This window comes from Penicillium daleae, assembly GCF_028827525.1.
Source record: "Penicillium daleae strain IBT 16125 chromosome Unknown utg000001l_segment0_segment0, whole genome shotgun sequence".
NCBI lineage: Eukaryota > Fungi > Ascomycota > Eurotiomycetes > Eurotiales > Aspergillaceae > Penicillium > Penicillium daleae.
The window spans coordinates 2760986-2777067 of record NW_026623149.1 but is presented as its reverse complement, the minus strand read 5'-3'; the positions used below and the strand labels follow the sequence as shown (position 1 = coordinate 2777067).

The 16082-nt window shown below is 51.2% G+C and overlaps 6 protein-coding genes across 6 annotated transcripts; 2 read left to right on the top strand and 4 right to left on the bottom strand.

Moving 5' to 3' along the window:
- Nucleotides 1-339: 339 nt before the first annotated feature.
- On the bottom strand, nucleotides 340-1215 carry N7458_000901 (putative alanine--tRNA ligase; the record flags this gene model as incomplete). The annotated part of the gene is made up of 1 exon (XM_056904295.1): nucleotides 340-1215. The coding sequence occupies one exon, from the start codon at nucleotides 1213-1215 to the stop codon at nucleotides 340-342; it is 876 nt and encodes a 291-aa protein (XP_056772062.1).
- A 680-nt stretch (nucleotides 1216-1895) lies between these two features.
- On the bottom strand, nucleotides 1896-4151 carry N7458_000900 (putative triacylglycerol lipase (LipA); the record flags this gene model as incomplete). The annotated part of the gene is made up of 9 exons (XM_056904294.1): nucleotides 1896-2035; nucleotides 2128-2263; nucleotides 2341-2627; nucleotides 2691-2944; nucleotides 3000-3090; nucleotides 3143-3210; nucleotides 3277-3395; nucleotides 3450-3564; nucleotides 3634-4151. 9 exons carry the CDS (start codon nucleotides 4149-4151, stop codon nucleotides 1896-1898), a joined length of 1728 nt encoding a protein of 575 aa, XP_056772061.1.
- A 1140-nt stretch (nucleotides 4152-5291) lies between these two features.
- Nucleotides 5292-7175, bottom strand: N7458_000899 (putative LysM domain protein; the record flags this gene model as incomplete). The annotated part of the gene is made up of 1 exon (XM_056904293.1): nucleotides 5292-7175. One exon carries the CDS (start codon nucleotides 7173-7175, stop codon nucleotides 5292-5294), a length of 1884 nt encoding a protein of 627 aa, XP_056772060.1.
- Nucleotides 7176-8147: 972 nt separating this feature from the next.
- On the bottom strand, nucleotides 8148-9472 carry N7458_000898 (protein-degrading AAA family ATPase MSP1; the record flags this gene model as incomplete). Its single annotated transcript, XM_056904292.1, has 2 exons — nucleotides 8148-9347; nucleotides 9407-9472. The coding sequence occupies 2 exons, from the start codon at nucleotides 9470-9472 to the stop codon at nucleotides 8148-8150; spliced, it is 1266 nt and encodes a 421-aa protein (XP_056772059.1).
- Nucleotides 9473-9784: 312 nt separating this feature from the next.
- Nucleotides 9785-11466, top strand: N7458_000897 (putative chromosome segregation protein (Pcs1); the record flags this gene model as incomplete). The annotated part of the gene is made up of 3 exons (XM_056904291.1): nucleotides 9785-10691; nucleotides 10756-11187; nucleotides 11246-11466. 3 exons carry the CDS (start codon nucleotides 9785-9787, stop codon nucleotides 11464-11466), a joined length of 1560 nt encoding a protein of 519 aa, XP_056772058.1.
- A 726-nt stretch (nucleotides 11467-12192) lies between these two features.
- On the top strand, nucleotides 12193-15481 carry N7458_000896 (mannose-ethanolamine phosphotransferase MCD4; the record flags this gene model as incomplete). The annotated part of the gene is made up of 5 exons (XM_056904290.1): nucleotides 12193-13938; nucleotides 13994-14181; nucleotides 14237-14375; nucleotides 14432-14540; nucleotides 14595-15481. The coding sequence occupies 5 exons, from the start codon at nucleotides 12193-12195 to the stop codon at nucleotides 15479-15481; spliced, it is 3069 nt and encodes a 1022-aa protein (XP_056772057.1).
- Between the last annotated feature and the right edge of the window lie 601 nt (nucleotides 15482-16082).

Genomic DNA, 16082 nt, shown 5'->3' with positions numbered 1-16082 from the left:
GTCTTTCCTTGTTTTCTTTTTTTTGTCTACGCCTTGGAATCACCTCCCCGCGTCTCCAATCCTGGGCTACGGTCTAGAAAACGGAATGAAGCGGATTAGAACACAAAAGAAATACAAAGTTCGGTGGACACGCTCCGGCCATGATTCCCTACATATTGAAGGGGAATTCATTGAGCCATGGAGTCGCTTGCTTTGCCAGTCATCCCTCCCTCGTAGCTTAATATCCCTCGTAGAAACACCCTCTACGCCAAACCAGAACGGTACTCTATAGTATATTCATCGCTTCTACTTCTCTTCTATCTATCACCGTCCACCCCCCAAAACCTGTCAACTCTATATCTATACAACAGCATAACTAACTCGGCTATTCCCCTTACTCCTCGAAATCTTCTTCACAACCGTGCCCCCACACAAATCAGTCGTATCAACATGCGTCCCCCCACAAGGATAAACCTCCGCCCCAACGATCCTCACAACCCGAAACTTCTCCTGCCCAGGCCCCAACAACCCCCGATCGGGAAGAAGATGCGGCACCCCCTCGCGAACAAAATCCTCCTCCGCCCAAAACTCAACTTCCACCGGCATCCCCCGCGCAACGTACTCGTTCACGCGGGTCTGGATGGCATCTTTGTGCTCGCCGCCGATGCTGCCGCGGAACTCGCAGGATGCGCTGTCGGGGAAGTGCGAGGCTTTGAGTTCGTCGAAGTTCGGGATCGAGGATTCGAGGAGGTGGCGTACTGCAGAGCCGAGGACGTGGCCGGCCGTGTGGAGGCGGGAGTAGAGGAGGCGTTTTTCGGCGTCGATGGCTTGGAGGATGGTTGTTGTCGGGGTTAGCGAGTCGAGGGGTGTGACTGTGGTGGTGTTTGTTACGGCGCGGACGAGGTGGAGGACTTGGCCGTTGTTGGTAGCGTCCATGCGTGCGGCGAGGACTTGGAGAAGTGCATTTTGGGGATTGTTGGTGCTGATGCTGGTTGTGTCTGTGCCTGCGGGGAAAATGTAGCCTTCGTCGGAGGGTTGGCCGCCTCCTTGGGGGTGGAAGATGGTGTCTTTTGTCACGAGGATGAAGTCATTGTCGCCGGGGGATTTGAAGAGGGCTTTGTTGGCTTCTTCGAGGGTGGAGAATGGTTGGATGGATTGGATGGTTGTTTCGAGGTGGAGGAGTTTGGCGTCGTGTTGGTAGGCGAGATACGTGGGGTTGGGTGTTGGAGGAAGCATTGCAGATTAAACGGAGGTAGATTTTAAGAGTTGACGCATGCAATTCACTGCACAAAAGGAGAAATAAGGATAGGAATGGAGTTTGTGTCTTTATCAGTGTGTCGCAAGGGATTTAACCGGATTACTTAAAGGAACAGAGTCTGAAGTAATCTTGAAATGAGTCCCGCACGCCCTGCTAAGTACAACCCCCGCAGCCAGCCAATGACAGTCTGACAAAAAATGGATCAAGATAGCAAGAAAATACTAGATCAAAGTACATCATTCTAGATGAGTGTGCATTATTATTAATACGTCTGCATGTCAATGGCAGGGCGGCTTTATTAACTAATAACTTATCTGACACACTGCACGGAAATAGCGAGGACCTCATGTATACACTTCCCTAGAGGCTAACGGAAAACCAGTACAGAAGGATTCCATAAGCTCGAGACCCCGAAATAAGTTCAAAACCGTCCCATCAGTCATGCTAAAAGACTAGGTGAGCAGGAATACCGAAACTTTCGAAAGAGAGAAAGTTGAATCGTATTTAATTGGACTCTTTTCTCGGTCTTTAGATTCAGAATTTTTGAACTAACAGTGTACTAAAGCGAAGCTAAAACAGCAATCGTTGTCGAACCCATGTAGTCTTTCCAAAAACCTGTTGGAGTATGCAATTTGCCAATCCTTCCCCCAAGGCTGCCTTATCGCGCAATACTATTGATATAGCCCATTCCCGACCCCCGATAAGTATCAGCTTCCACATAGCCTTCATTTCGAGGAAGCCGGAAGACAAAGTTTGTAGCTTTGGACGAATAGCGGGGCCATTGAGGGATATGTGGTACTACGTATCATCTTGTTAGTGCAATTGGCAAAAAGAGAAAACACCGGCATTTTCATTATGCAGACCACGAAAACAAGTATAAGGAAACTCACCTCCATGCCCGTTCGGATCCAAATCAGTTACAAAAGACGTCCACATGCGAGCTGCCATTTTTCCAAGTTCCAGTCGCGCAGGGTCAGATCCTAACTCTGTGATGTTCTGGACTGGATTTGCGAAGACGAAAGGAATCTATACATTGCCAAGGGGGTCAGTCAGCAATTGTCTTCTTGAGTGTTCCTGTAAGGAAGGGCACGGGTGTCTCCTACCTCCGCAAAATGTTGAACTCCAATCGTCGTCGAAGTATTCAGCGCTGCAACATCCCATCGATACGAATAAACATGATCTTCAAAACGAGACATGGCCTGTGCTAGCATACGGCGGGGCGCTACCATGGTGATATCACCAGCCATGGATTCGTAGCGTTTATATTGTAGTCCATTTTTTGGCCAGGTTACATTGCCCCAGCCGTAGGGACAGCCGAGGAACGGGATGTTGGGGTAATATGCGAGCAGCTTGGTGGCTTCGTCGCGGGTGAGAACCCAGCGTTTGGACGCTGTGGAGCAGGGGGAGTTAATTTTTCCAACGAAGAGAGCGTGGGAGATTAAAAGATACTTACAGATTAACTGGGCAATGCAATCTTCATCTGTATTCGTGCCTGTTGTCCCGAAACTCGTTCCCTCATCTGTGTTCGTGCCCAGCAGGATGGGGACTTTGGCGAATTTGCCTTCGTGATAGCTTATCCGCGGATACTGTGAGATGAAGATGTTGTCTATTGTGGCGAACCATTCTAGTCCCTCGTAGGCGTTGTTATAGAAAGTCTCGTATGGTAGGTCGCGGAGACATTGGAGGGTGTTTGTTGAGTTGGTACATCTAGCTGGAATCAGATTCTGTGCTGAGAATTTTGGGTGATACTGAATCTACTTACCCTGTTCTCTGGACAATTCGATTGTACATGGGCTGGTGCCATTCTGTGCCGTTGTAAGGTGGGCCTACTGCATTGCCAGACTCCATGATTGCTAGACCCAATGTCAGACTTCTAGTTGCGTGGAAGGGGAGAACTAGCCATACCAGCTCTAAAAAGACCCTCGTTATCGCCGTTGTTGGTGACAAGGTGTGCTCCCACGCTATAAGCTCCCCTGTATACCCAGCGATATTAACACCCAAAGAGTTCCTGCATAATTTCACTGGTCGCCGATACTCACGCAGACTCTCCCCAAATAGTGATTCGATCCGGGTCCCCACCGAAAGCCTTAATATACTTCTTCACCCAGTGCATAGCAGTACGCTGATCTCGAAGGGCGAGATTGGTATTTCCCTCAGCCTATCCCATTGTCAGACATCTTTCAAATCCATCAGAGTAGTATATCTCACATACCCTCACTTCCTCCGAGTCCAAGAATCCAAAAGCCGACAAACGATAATTGATCGAGACACCCAGCACAGGCTTGCCATTCAACGCACTCTGCTGGACAACGTAGCTCATATTATACCTGCCCACCCGCAAAACTTATATCAATGTGCCAATTCCCCATTCAAACATATTCCAGAGGTCAACTTACCTAGGATCCGCAGTAGCGCCCTGCGACCACCCACCACCAAAAATCCACAACATAACCGGCAAGGACCCTCCGGCATTCTGGGGCCTGATCACATTCAGATTCAGACAGTCCTCATTCAACCGAATCAATCCCATATTCACTAAATTAGTGGTATCGGACCCGTACCCCGGACAGTCATATCCATACTCAGTGGCATTGTAATAAACAGCGTTGGAATGAGACGACAACCCTGCCGCGGCGAGATCATAGACACCGGAATTACTATCGCTCGATGCGTAATGCAACTTCAATTCTGCGGGCGTGAAGCGAATCGGTTCATCGGCATATTTGATGCCTAGGAATAAGTCCTGGTCGAATTCGGGGAGTGTACGGCCCACGAATACTGTTTTGGTGTTGCCATTGCTTGGGCTGAGTGTGGCTGTTGGCGAGTGAGATGAGGATTCTATTTCTCTTTGGGATAATGGGGTTGAGTATACCGCTGTGGCTAGTGTTAGCCACACAGTTGAGCGGAGCATCATAGTAGTTTGTGGACAACCGGTTCCTTCGACTTTGAAGCCTGAGTATGATGCAGTTGAGACACGAGACAAGGTTATGCTACGATGGGCTCGCGATGCAGTGCCAAGGATAAATATGCCCCTCTGCTAGCAAGACCTGAAAGCGGAGGAATTCTACAACTGAGCAGTAGGCATGCCAAGGCAGAGACAATATTGTAGATCATCTCCTTTCCCCATAACCCCTCAATTGGGGTCTCATCATACCTAGACAATAGGCTAGATGACAAGGAACCCAATAAACCCCAACTCGAACCGGGGAAATTATTTACGAGAGAGGGTTGCGAAACTACATTTAGCCTCTGTTAGGGTTCTCATACGCTGAGCTGTGGAGATGGACACGCCCATAGGTGGGAAAATAAAGCTGGGGTAATTCCGGGGGAAATGGCGGGGGTTGTCAATCTCGACGGACTAGTACTGTAGACTGAAAAATGGGGTCAAGATGCTCCAAATGGAATCTTAGGGCCGAGATGGTTAGAATTTCTTATTGAGATGTGTTTTTCTAAGGGGCGCTGTGTTTAGATGTGGGTCGTACTGTAATCCCGTCAGATACCACAAAGTGTGGCATTAGTTGGATGGTTGCATGCTGTCAGTTGGCAATATTGGTGAGATCAGCTGGCACTCTCAGAGCGAGTCAATTAGACAGCGGTACAATAAGGCCTTGATTACACGAAGCTACCATGCATGAAATTCAATTCTTGCAGGACCCTGACAGCTTGAGGTGACAAGTTGAATTCACCCAACATACGGAAGTTGTTCACAAGAAATACGAGAAATGCATAGGTATACTCCGGTATAGTTCTATTTTATCATCTGATTGAACCCAATGCCAATTTCAATAGCCATGTGGGTAATGAGCTCCTCCACTTCTGTTCTGCCATGCACGTTGATCAAGAATCGGCGCTGCTATTACCAGGCCCAGCAAGAGGAAGAACACGTTTGTGTGAATGAGAAGAGAAAAAACACCAATCCGCTCATGAGAGAAGAGAAAGAGAGAGATTTGGACACAGAAAAGTCGGAACAAAAGACACAAATGAAAGAGAATGCTCATCACACAGACGCTCTATTATGTACGGTACCTCTTGCAGACTCCGCCAATTACACGCATCAGTCGTCCTTTGCTCGATCGCCGTATGCATTCGAGCCCGATCCAAGGTTCGTCGCGCGAGACCTGCTCGTCGCGGACGCCGAAGTCCCTGCAACTCGATATGAAGAAGAGGTAGAGCTTGTGCCCTGCGCTTCTCTCCGGGAGGGACCTAGAACACTGGGCGATTGTCGACCTTCAAAAGTATCATCCAACTCAATCAGATCGCCTAATCCCCAGAGCCCACGGCCACGGCTAGTAGCCTGTTGGTTGGGAGACCCTTGTTGAAGCTCGCTGATTCCGGCCTTGGTGCGGGTCGCGACCTTGCGGATCCATCCCTCGACAGCCCCACCAATGTTCTCCAGACCCGTTGACGCATTGGACGTTGCCGTGGACTCCGATCCAAAGGAAGATCTTCGAAGGTTCTCGGGGACGGGAGGAGGGACCAGATTCGGCATGTGCTGGGAGAAGAATTTGCTCAAGCCGTCCAAAGCAGGTCCGGGTCCAGTGGAAGTTCGGTCGAGAGTACCTACGCCTGTAGCAGCCAGGTGAATACTACTGTGCTGGCGGCGATGCTGGGGACGGATTGGATTTGACTGGCCTGGGCGAGGCCTCGCCCGAGGAAGAACACCGTCCGTTGGAGTAATCTGCGGCGAACTGGCCGGCGACGAAGTCCTGGTTGGATCTCGTGAAGAGTCGTCCTGGAGAGGCTCTGCATCGGTATAGGATACAGATTTTCGGCGTGTGCGTGGGAAAAAGCCCAATGCCCTTCGTGGGACTCGGCCAATCTGTACTGCGGACGGGAACCCGTCAATGTTCACCCAAGACTCATGTTTCCAAATCTGATTACTGTCGGTGTCGCCGGTTCCAGGGGTCTTCTGATTCGACAATGAGCCATTCATGCACGCAGTGGCCGGTGTGATAGAGCTCCCACTCGCATCTTCAGCATCAAGCGTCAGAAGATCGGCTTCTGCAGGTGGTATTGGCCTCCCTTTCACGCTGCATGCATCGACTGGCAGTAGCACCGTCTTCCTGCTTTGAATATTATCATTGGGCCAGAAGCCGTTCGCCTTTCGGAAGATTGCAGGTTGGCATCCATATTTAATTGTGACCCCCGTGATGCTGTCCGTTGCTTGGACAGGGTGAATGTATGCAAGGGCATCCTCGTCTTGCTCTGGATCAAGCGGCTGGTCGAAGTAATCCCCAGAGTCTCGACGCTTGTGGCGAAAAGCGCTGCTAATAATCGGGTCGGAGTCTGCAAGCAGAAGCGCCTCGCGTTTCTTCGCCTGAACCAGTGCTTGACGCTCCTCCTTGGTTCCAGTTCCAATTTCTGGTGTGCTCTGTCCTGATGGACCCCATGCAGCCGGCGTAGACCGAGGAATACTTCGAATATATACGTCTGATCGCGATGGTTTCCTTCGTGAATGTCCCTTTGCCGTATTATTTGTCGTGTTTCGCCCAGTGTCGCTACCAAGTACTGACGAGGCCAGGTTCTGGAGAGACGACCATGACGAGTCTAGAAAGTCTGTAGCACCCCGTGAAGATGACGCCTTTGATGATCCATTCCAAGCAAAAGACGACGATTCGTTGCGACCGCGATTGCTCTGTTGCGTGACGCGGGAGGGGTGTTTCATGGGCAGCGGCGAGGTTCCACGGGATGACAATGGTGAGGGGGTCGCACCACGAGATCGTGCAGTTCCAACATTGGCTGAGAGGGTTGTAGAAAGACCCGACGCAAAGTGTTGCGAATCTTGATAGGAGGAGTTGCTAGTTTTGGTGCTGGAATCTTCATCTTCGTCGTCGATAAAGGAGACGAGGCGGCGAGGGCGCGATCGGACCGCGGAGGTGCCTGCGCTGACAGTGTTGGAGCTCAGGGAAGCATTGACGAAGCTATTTTGGGAACTCATTCCTGTCAGTACGGTCTTGTGGAAGTTCTCTTCCAAAGACACAAATCAAAGGCTCCCTTCGGAGTTGTGGGTGTTGCCAAGGCACTGATTGTCATCAGTGGTCTCCTAGGAGAGACCCATTCGTCATCCACTGGCCGTGTCGCATTCGTGGCCTCAACGCTGAGACGAGATAATGAGGCAGGTCATTAAACTGAGCCCACAATCGCTAGAGCTTGGTATAGAATAGAATACTTTCCCCGTGTGTGACGTGGGGGGTTAAGACCGTGGAGTAAATGTGATTGCTCAACGATGCGATAGGAGGCAGTAGTGGGAAGCGTGGAGGTGGTGGTTGGTGACGATAACGACCCACTAAGAAAGACCGCGGCGGGCACCAACGCAACAAAGATGGAGAAGACGGGGAAGGGCCCAGAAGCCAGCAATCACAACCTGAGGGGAGGACAAGGCAAGGAATATCTGTACAAGGAGGAGAGAATGTAGAAATAGAGGTCGGCAGGGAGTGGGTGGGTTTTCGGGAGGCGCTGTTGGATGATCGGCAGGTGACTTCGCCGCCCGGCCAAGTAGCAGTACGTCACGTTGCCCGTGGGTTATTATGAGAGGGTCTGTACCTGTACTTGCGACGAAGCTCGACGTTCAACCTAGGATATACAACGATAAGGTTGGCATCAAATCACAGTAGAGAGCAAAGACGTTTATTATAATGTACTGCGGATTCCAATCAATTGTACAAGGAATCCGTCGGACAATTCTATGAACAACCCGAACCTGGCTCCAGCCAGGAATGGCATAACCCACTGCCAAAAAGAAGAAGAAAGACCAGGGGGACGGTCTGGATAAACCTCTCTAAACAGTCGATATCCAACATTGAAAATAATCCGCAAGCCAGTCCATTCCAGGGGCGTAAAATAACACATAGAAAAGAAGAGAATGGTAAGCAAATGGGCATCTAAATCAACAGTCGAAAATAGTTCACGATCACTCTGGCGGCTCAGCCATCTCAGAGGGGCGGGTGTCGGTCTCTGAGGCGGCCTCGTCCTCGGTGGTCCAATCCCCGTCTTCCTTCTCAATGACCTTGCCAGTTGGAGTGGTGGGCATTTGAGCAGGCTGGGGCATCACCCTCACACCTCCAGCGCGGGAAAAGAAGTCTTCTGTGCGAAGGCCGCGAACTTCTTGAGGGTCGACGGCTGTTATTTGCAACCCATCGGCCTTCTTCTGTCGGATCAGCTCTCGTACGGGAGCCATAGCGGCATCACGGCAAGCTTCCTTGATATCGCTACCAGACATGCCGGCCATGGACTTGACCAAATAGTGGAGATCGAAGTTTTCCCGATCAACCTTGGTATCCTTGAGGATCAGGCTGAGAATTCGGAGTCGCTGTTGGGCAGGTGGAAGTGTGACGGGGAATTTCTTGGGCATACGACGGAGAATGGCCTCGTCGATATCTTGCATCCGGTTGGTAGCTCCAAGGACAACGATACGCTGGGGCTCACCCGTTGAATTGGCGGAGGTAAGACCATCCCAGTGTGTCATGAATTCCGCCTTCACCATGCCGCTTGCTTCGTGTTCGCCGCTCCTCCGGGTTCCCAGGACTGCATCAATTTCATCGATGAACACAATCGCGGGCTGGAGCTTGCGTGCGAGAGAAAAGACCGCATTGACCAGTTTATTGGAATCACCATACCACTTCTCCGTCAATGTCGAAATATGCAAATTGATGAAACAAGCGCCACTCTCGGAAGCCAGTGCCTTTGCCAGCATCGTCTTTCCGCAACCAGGCGGGCCATAGAGAAGGACACCAGATGGTGCGGTCAGGAGAGACGATGTCGAGGAGTAAAGATGGGGCATCGTCAAAGGATAGATCACAGATTCCTTCAACTCTTCGATGATATGGTCGAGACCTCCAATATCTTCAAACGAGACATTAATATCTTCGGGCGCAACCACGTCCATCGCAACAGCTTGTTCGTATTGATTGAGCGTCAGATCGCCTTTTCGTTGGCGACTACCTTTCTTGGTGCTCCCTCCTCGGTTCATTCCGTCATCCGACTCATCTCCGCCATCAAGTCGGCGCAGAATGGCCGCTGATTTTTGTCGCTGCTCCTCCTTCTTCTGGCTTTCCGGGTCGAAATCAAGGCGCGATAGGAGATAGCGAATGAGGAAGTATGCCGACGCCGACTACCAAGCAACAGGTCAGAATCATTCAACTCTGACCACTCTAGAGTCTTAAAACTTACCGTACCAGCGACCATCACCAGCTCTTGCAAGAAGCTCTGCCATCGGCGGCCGCCGGCTGAAGCCATGACGACAGCGGTGTGGATACTCAAGGGGTATGAGAGGGGCGAGAAGTTGAAATGCCAAACCCTCTAGGAGTGACTATCTGCAGGTCGTGAAACAAAGAGAAGAAATGCGATCCCGACTCCGAAAACGTGGAGTCGCTTGAGAGTCCCGAGATCTGGCTCGGGCATCGGGCAGTTGTGGCGCGGATGATTCCTGTGGCTCGGAATGTCACATGTCACATGTCTGCCGCTGGGCGGAGAGTTGTTGATATTTCCGGCGCGTCTCGAAAGCCCCAACCCGCGGACATCAGACGAAACCACAATCCCAATTACACCATGCCCAAACGAAAGGCTCCTTCAAAGCTCTCTGGCCTTGTTGGCTCAGACGACGAGGACATTTTACAATTTACTGAGAACGAGAATGTTCCCTCCCAAGAACCTCAAGAGGAGCCGCCCGCGAAGAAACGTAGAGGCCGACAACAAACATCAATGGAGAACGCGCCGCCGACCAAAGCTTCCACCTCTACCAGGAGACTTGCACCCGCTCAAACAGTACAAGAAGATGATGATGATAATGAAGAAGAGCCTGCACCTAAAAAAGCGCCTGCTCGGCGTGGGCGGCCGCGCGGTGGCAGTCGCACCTCGGAGAACACCGTGTCGCATGCGCGCCTGTCCGTGACACAAGAGCCCGAGGATGAGGACGTCAACGACCAGGAGAATGAAGATCCTTTGGCGGCCAAGCAAGCGGCTTCCAAGACCACGAGAGCTAGCAGACCCGCGACCACAGCAACACGTGGACGAGGCAGAGGTCGAGCAAGCGTCACTCGGCCGGTGCAAACGGATGGGGAATTCGAGTACACACCAACACGTGCCATTCCACAGCAAAGGATACCCGAAGTGAGCGAGACGCAGCAGACCGATGGACCAGCAGATGATGTCGTGGATGAGTCTAGGCTCCATTTTGACCAGCAATCTGCTCCCTACGTGCCATCATCTGTTGTGAAAAATGCTAGGGCACGACTAACTACGTTGAAGAACATTCGCGACCTCTCCCCCAGTAAGCGCAAGTCCGGCGCGGCTGTTGACCAAGGCGGTGATCCGGACTTGAGGCGTAAGATTGGTGAGATTACCAAGAAGCATGATGCGTTAGAGTCCAGATATCGCAATCTACGTGAGATTGGAGTCGTAGAGGCCAACACAAACATGGAGAAGCTACGTAAGCAGTGTGAGAATATCACTACAGGTATGATTTCGCCGTTGGTGCCGTACTTGACAATGCTTCATATTCGCTAACCGATCTTTAACAGCGTCTAACGAACTTATTGCTTCGCTCAGATCCGAGCTGGAAGCGCAGCGGACCTTGGGCTCACAGAGTCGCACACTGCAGAAGCAATCGAAGGAGCGGGATGCCGAAATTGCCAAGCTCAAGGCCCAAGCAGACGAGGCGCGCTCTCAACTCGCCTCCTCACAATCCGAGATCAAGGCGCTACAGACGAAGCTTGCAGCCGCACGCAACACGGTTGCCAGCCTCGAGGCAACTAAGGCCCCAGGAAGTGCCATTAAGGGTGGCGCAGCTAACCGGGCAACCGCCGCTGCTACTGCCGAGGCGGCGCAGGTCGCCCAGCTTGCGCAACTGAAGGAGGATCTCTATACTGATTTCACTGGATTGATAATCCGCGATGTCAAAAACCGCGAGACGGACCATCTCTACGATTGTATTCAGACCGGCGTCAACGGAAGTAAGTACCCCTATTTAAAACCCCACCACTCAAACCACTGGTTCTAACCACTTTCCAGCACTTCATTTCAAGTTGGCCATTCCCAAGGTGGCTAGCTCAGAGTATGAGCAGGCTGAATTCCAGTATCTGCCACTGCTGGATGCCAGCCGTGACCGGGAGCTTGTTAATATCTTGCCAGACTTCTTGACTGTTGATATTACTTTCAGGCGAGACCAGGCATCCAAGTTTCATACACGGGTGATTGATGCCCTGACTAAACGGCGGACTAGCACATCATGATGTCATTGATATAATATTGGAGGCCCTATAGGGAATATAGTGTGGATATTTGTGGCAGGGTCAATACTGCTTTCCCTGCGTAGCTATCATCCAATCAATATGGACTGTCGTACTCCCAGACTAAGTAGATCATCTACAGTGACTACAAAAGTCCAGACACCCCTTCTGCTACCGCCTTCCTGAAGTAGCCCTACCGCCCGGTATTATCGGTCTTTGATTAGTGGAGGTCTCACCGGCAGAATTAGGGGTGTCTGGACGTTTGCGTAGTCACTGTACCCTGATCTAACTTTACCTACTCCGTGCACTTCACAGCCTTAGAGGAACTAGCGTACCTAGAGCAACTTGGAAAGTGCCACCATATAGCCCTTCTTTTACTTCAGCAGTGTTACCTCAATTTTCCTTTGTCTACTCATCTATTATTAATCCCTTCCATATAACTTAGTACCAGTCCATAGAAAGGAGGACAGTACCTGGCTGGAAGTGGGTCCTGTTATGGTTCTGCCGTGCACGATTCGAAGCCCATGATTGGCCCTCACCGCCCCCCGTCCGCAAGTTCCCCGATACGTTTCAAGTAGGTGGTGTCTGTTTCTTCGCATTTGGTGATGTCGACCTCCTTTTAATTATCTTCTCTACCTTCATTTACCTTCTCAGCAGGGGTCCATTGACACTCCTCCCCCAGTTTCCACCCCCTTTTTAAACTGGGCCCGCTGTGAAGAAGAAAGGATCATGGCGCGTCTCGGCCGCGTTGGGTTCCTCGCCCTCGCGGTGGTTTTCCACCTGATCTATACATATTCGATCTTCGACATCTACTTCGTGAGCCCAATTGTGAGTGGTATGCGCTCATATGGCGTCGAACGGCCAGCTGGAACCAATGCTCCCGCGCAACGACTCGTCCTCTTTGTCGCCGATGGACTCCGCGCCGACAAGGCCTTCCAGGCCTTCCCTGATCCGTCCCCCGATGCTCTCGCCGAGCCATCCAATGATTTGATTCGACTCGCACCGTTCATTCGTTCAAAGGTTCTTACGCATGGAACCTTCGGCGTCTCGCATACTCGCGTCCCCACAGAATCGCGGCCCGGTCATGTTGCCCTCATCGCGGGTTTATACGAGGACGTGTCGGCAGTCACAACGGGGTGGAAATTGAACCCCGTTGACTTTGACAGTGTCTTCAATCGCAGCCGGCATACGTGGAGCTGGGGTAGCCCGGATATTCTGCCAATGTTCAAGGAGGGAGCGGAACCTGGTCGTGTTGACGCGGAGATGTATGCGGAAGAAGCGGAGGATTTCAGTCAGGACGCCACTCATCTGGATACTTGGGTGTTTTCGAAAGTTCGCGAGCTGTTTGAGTCGGCCAAGACTGATCCAGATCTTGACCGGAAATTGCGCGAGGACAAATTGGTGTTCTTCCTTCATCTATTGGGACTGGATACCACTGGTCACGCTTTCAGGCCCTACTCCAAGGAATACCTCAACAACATCAAAATTGTGGACAAGGGTATTGAGGCGGTTACCAAGCTGGTCGAGGATTTTTACGGCGATGACCAGACCGCGTTCGTTTTCACTGCGGACCACGGCATGAACGACATGGGCAGTCACGGAGACGGTCATCCCGATAATACACGCACGCCTTTGGTCGTGTGGGGATCTGGTGTCGCTAAGCCCCAGATCACTATGGAAGGAATCGCCCCTGGCCACGAGGATGGGTTCTCGTCGGATTGGGGATTTGACCAGATCCAACGACACGACGTTGCACAGGCCGATGTCGCGGCTCTTATGGCTTACCTGGTTGGCGTTGATTATCCCGTTAACTCGGTTGGCCAGCTGCCATTGGATTATATTGATGCCAGCCCTGAGGAAAAGGCACAGGCGGCGCTCGCAAATACCCGGGCCGTGCTGGAAATGTATCGAGTCAAAGAAGAGCAGAAGAGGAATGCTCTGCTCCGCTATGTACCCTTCGAGCCTCTCTCTGGCGATGGCGAAACTTCCATTGAAGGGCGCTTTGCGAACCTGGAGACACTCGTTTCAAACGGGGCTTATGAGGATTCCATTGCATTGTCTTCTGAATTGCTGGTCCTCGGTCTCGAGGGTCTGCGCTACCTCCAAACATACGACTGGCTGTTCCTGCGGACAATTGTCTCTCTGGGCTACTTGGGTTGGATCGCTTATGCGTTGACCACAGTCATTGACTTGCATGTGTTGCACGGAACGACAGATTCTCACCGAACGACCGCTAGTATCTCATTCTTTTCGTCAATCTTGGTTGCCCTGTTCTCCGTCTTCCTGTACCAAGGCTCCTCGTGGCGGTACTACTTCTATGCATTCTTCCCGGTCTACTTCTGGGAAGAGGTCTTTGCTCGCCGCAAGGCGCTGATCGCTGGACGGCAAATTGTTCTCGGCCATGTTCACTCGTTTTCTGGATATCTGACCTTTGGGCTGCAGGCGCTAGCATTCCTTGCCGTGCTCGAGGCACTGGTATGTCTGGATCATGTCATTTGCGTATTCACCCTAGCTGACGTATACGTTGCAGGTTCAATCTTACTTCCATCGCGAAATCTTCACCGTTGGGTTTGCGTTGGGTGCCCTCTGGCCTCTAGTCTATGGCTTTGGGTTCATTCGTAACCATGCTTTCCTCTCTGCAACATGGGCCCTCGGCTGCTCTTTGATGAGTACCTTTACTCTTCTTCCCGTCCTGAAAGTGGAGAATCTTGATACTATGTGAGTTCGTTCTTTGTGTTGCCAAAAAATCTTACCAGTTCTAATCTTGTTATAGTACGTATGGTGGTCTCATCATGTTCTTTACTGGCATTCTATATCTGCTATTTGAGGATGCAATCCTTGAGCATGGTGGCAGTGTTGCAAAGCGCTCAAAATCCACCCCTGTTGGCTCGCGAGTCATTGTGGGGTCGCAGGTACAACTCCTTGTCTATAAGATCATTTGACATGCGCTTACAATAGTTCCTTCTAGGTTGGCATGGTTCTCCTTGCATTGATTGTGACTCGCTCGAGTGTGACATCGCTTCAAGCCCGTGAGGGCTTGCCTGTTGGGAATCAAGTGGTGGGCTGGTTTGTACTGGGTGAGTTTCTTCCAAGTCTTTTGTGGTCGAGTAGAACTAATTCTTCTTCGTCAGTGGCCTCGCTCTCTTTGCCTTTCTTCCACCGATTCTACCCGAATAACAACTACCTCCACCGCCTTATGGTCATCTTCCTGACCTTCTCGCCCACGTTCATCATTCTCACCATCTCGTGGGAGGGGCTGTTCTACTTCGTATTCTGCATGACCCTCGTAACATGGGTCCGTCTCGAGCACGCTATCTACGTTCATACTGCAGGCTCAAAGACTGTTCAGTCGCAAGAGCCAGCTACCAATGGCTCGGTCGCTCCGTCAGAACCTGCTCCTACCAGCACCACCACCGTCGATGGTCAGACATACTGCTACCGCGCACTAACCCTTTCTGATACCCGTGTCGCGTTGTTTTTCTTCTTCCTACTCCAGTCTGGCTTCTTCAGCACTGGAAATGTCGCTTCGATCTCCACTTTCTCTCTAGACAGTGTCCGCCGTCTCATCCCGATCTTCGACCCCTTCGCCCAGGGCGCCCTCTTGATCTTACAAATCCTTATCCCCTTCGCTATCATCAGCGCCAACTTGGGCATTCTCAACCGTCGCCTCGAAGTCGCCCCTAGCGCACTGTTCATGGTCGTCATGTCCATCTCGGACGTGATGACCCTGAACTTCTTCTATATGGTGCGCGACGAAGGCTCCTGGTTGGATATTGGCATGACTATCAGTCACTTCTGTATCGCCAGTGCGCTTTGCACCTTCGTTGCTGGACTTGAATTCCTCAGCGAGCAGTTTGTCAGTGGGGTCGACTTTGGCCGTGCTCAGGCACTGGGATCCGCTGTTGTGCAGGCTGTGAGTGAATCTGCCGAGTGTGGCCATGAATCGACTACTGGGCCGAACTCAAGTAAGAGTTCATCAAGTCGCAGCAGAGAAAAGGGCAGTAAGGCCCAGCAATGAGTGATTGATATTGAGTCCGTGTACTATTATCTCCGGCTATTGCTGCCTAATACTGTTAATATAGAACTTTAATTGTGATTGTCGATACCCCTTCTAGTTGGATGCTTGCCATGTATCTATCTAGGTTTCGGCGCTCGATATATTTTGGCCACGATTTTGAGAGCCAAGGGTCATACCTTTACATTGTGCGGGGAATTTGATGCTTCCAAGACCTCATTCTAGAGAATTACTAAGTCTTTTTGTCACTAGGTTTCCGATAGGATACTTGCCCCATTTTTGGATAGAGCCTGACTCATTATGCTTCGATAACGAACTAGCTCTCACAATAACATTTCACCATCCGATCATGTGACCTGTATACATAACGAGACTAGCGGATGACGAAATCGCCGCGCGCTACGATTCGCCAATCAGCGGACCGCCCGAGCGGAGTCATAGCAATTGGCTTGTCCGGGGGAAAAGAAGGGCGACTTCGAACATTTTCCCGACTCATTCTTTTGCTTCCCTTCTCTCATCCATTGTGCTACGGAGACTGCATTTTTCACCTTATTACTCATTGTCCGACTCCCTCACATACACATCCGCCCGCATCTATCCCTCC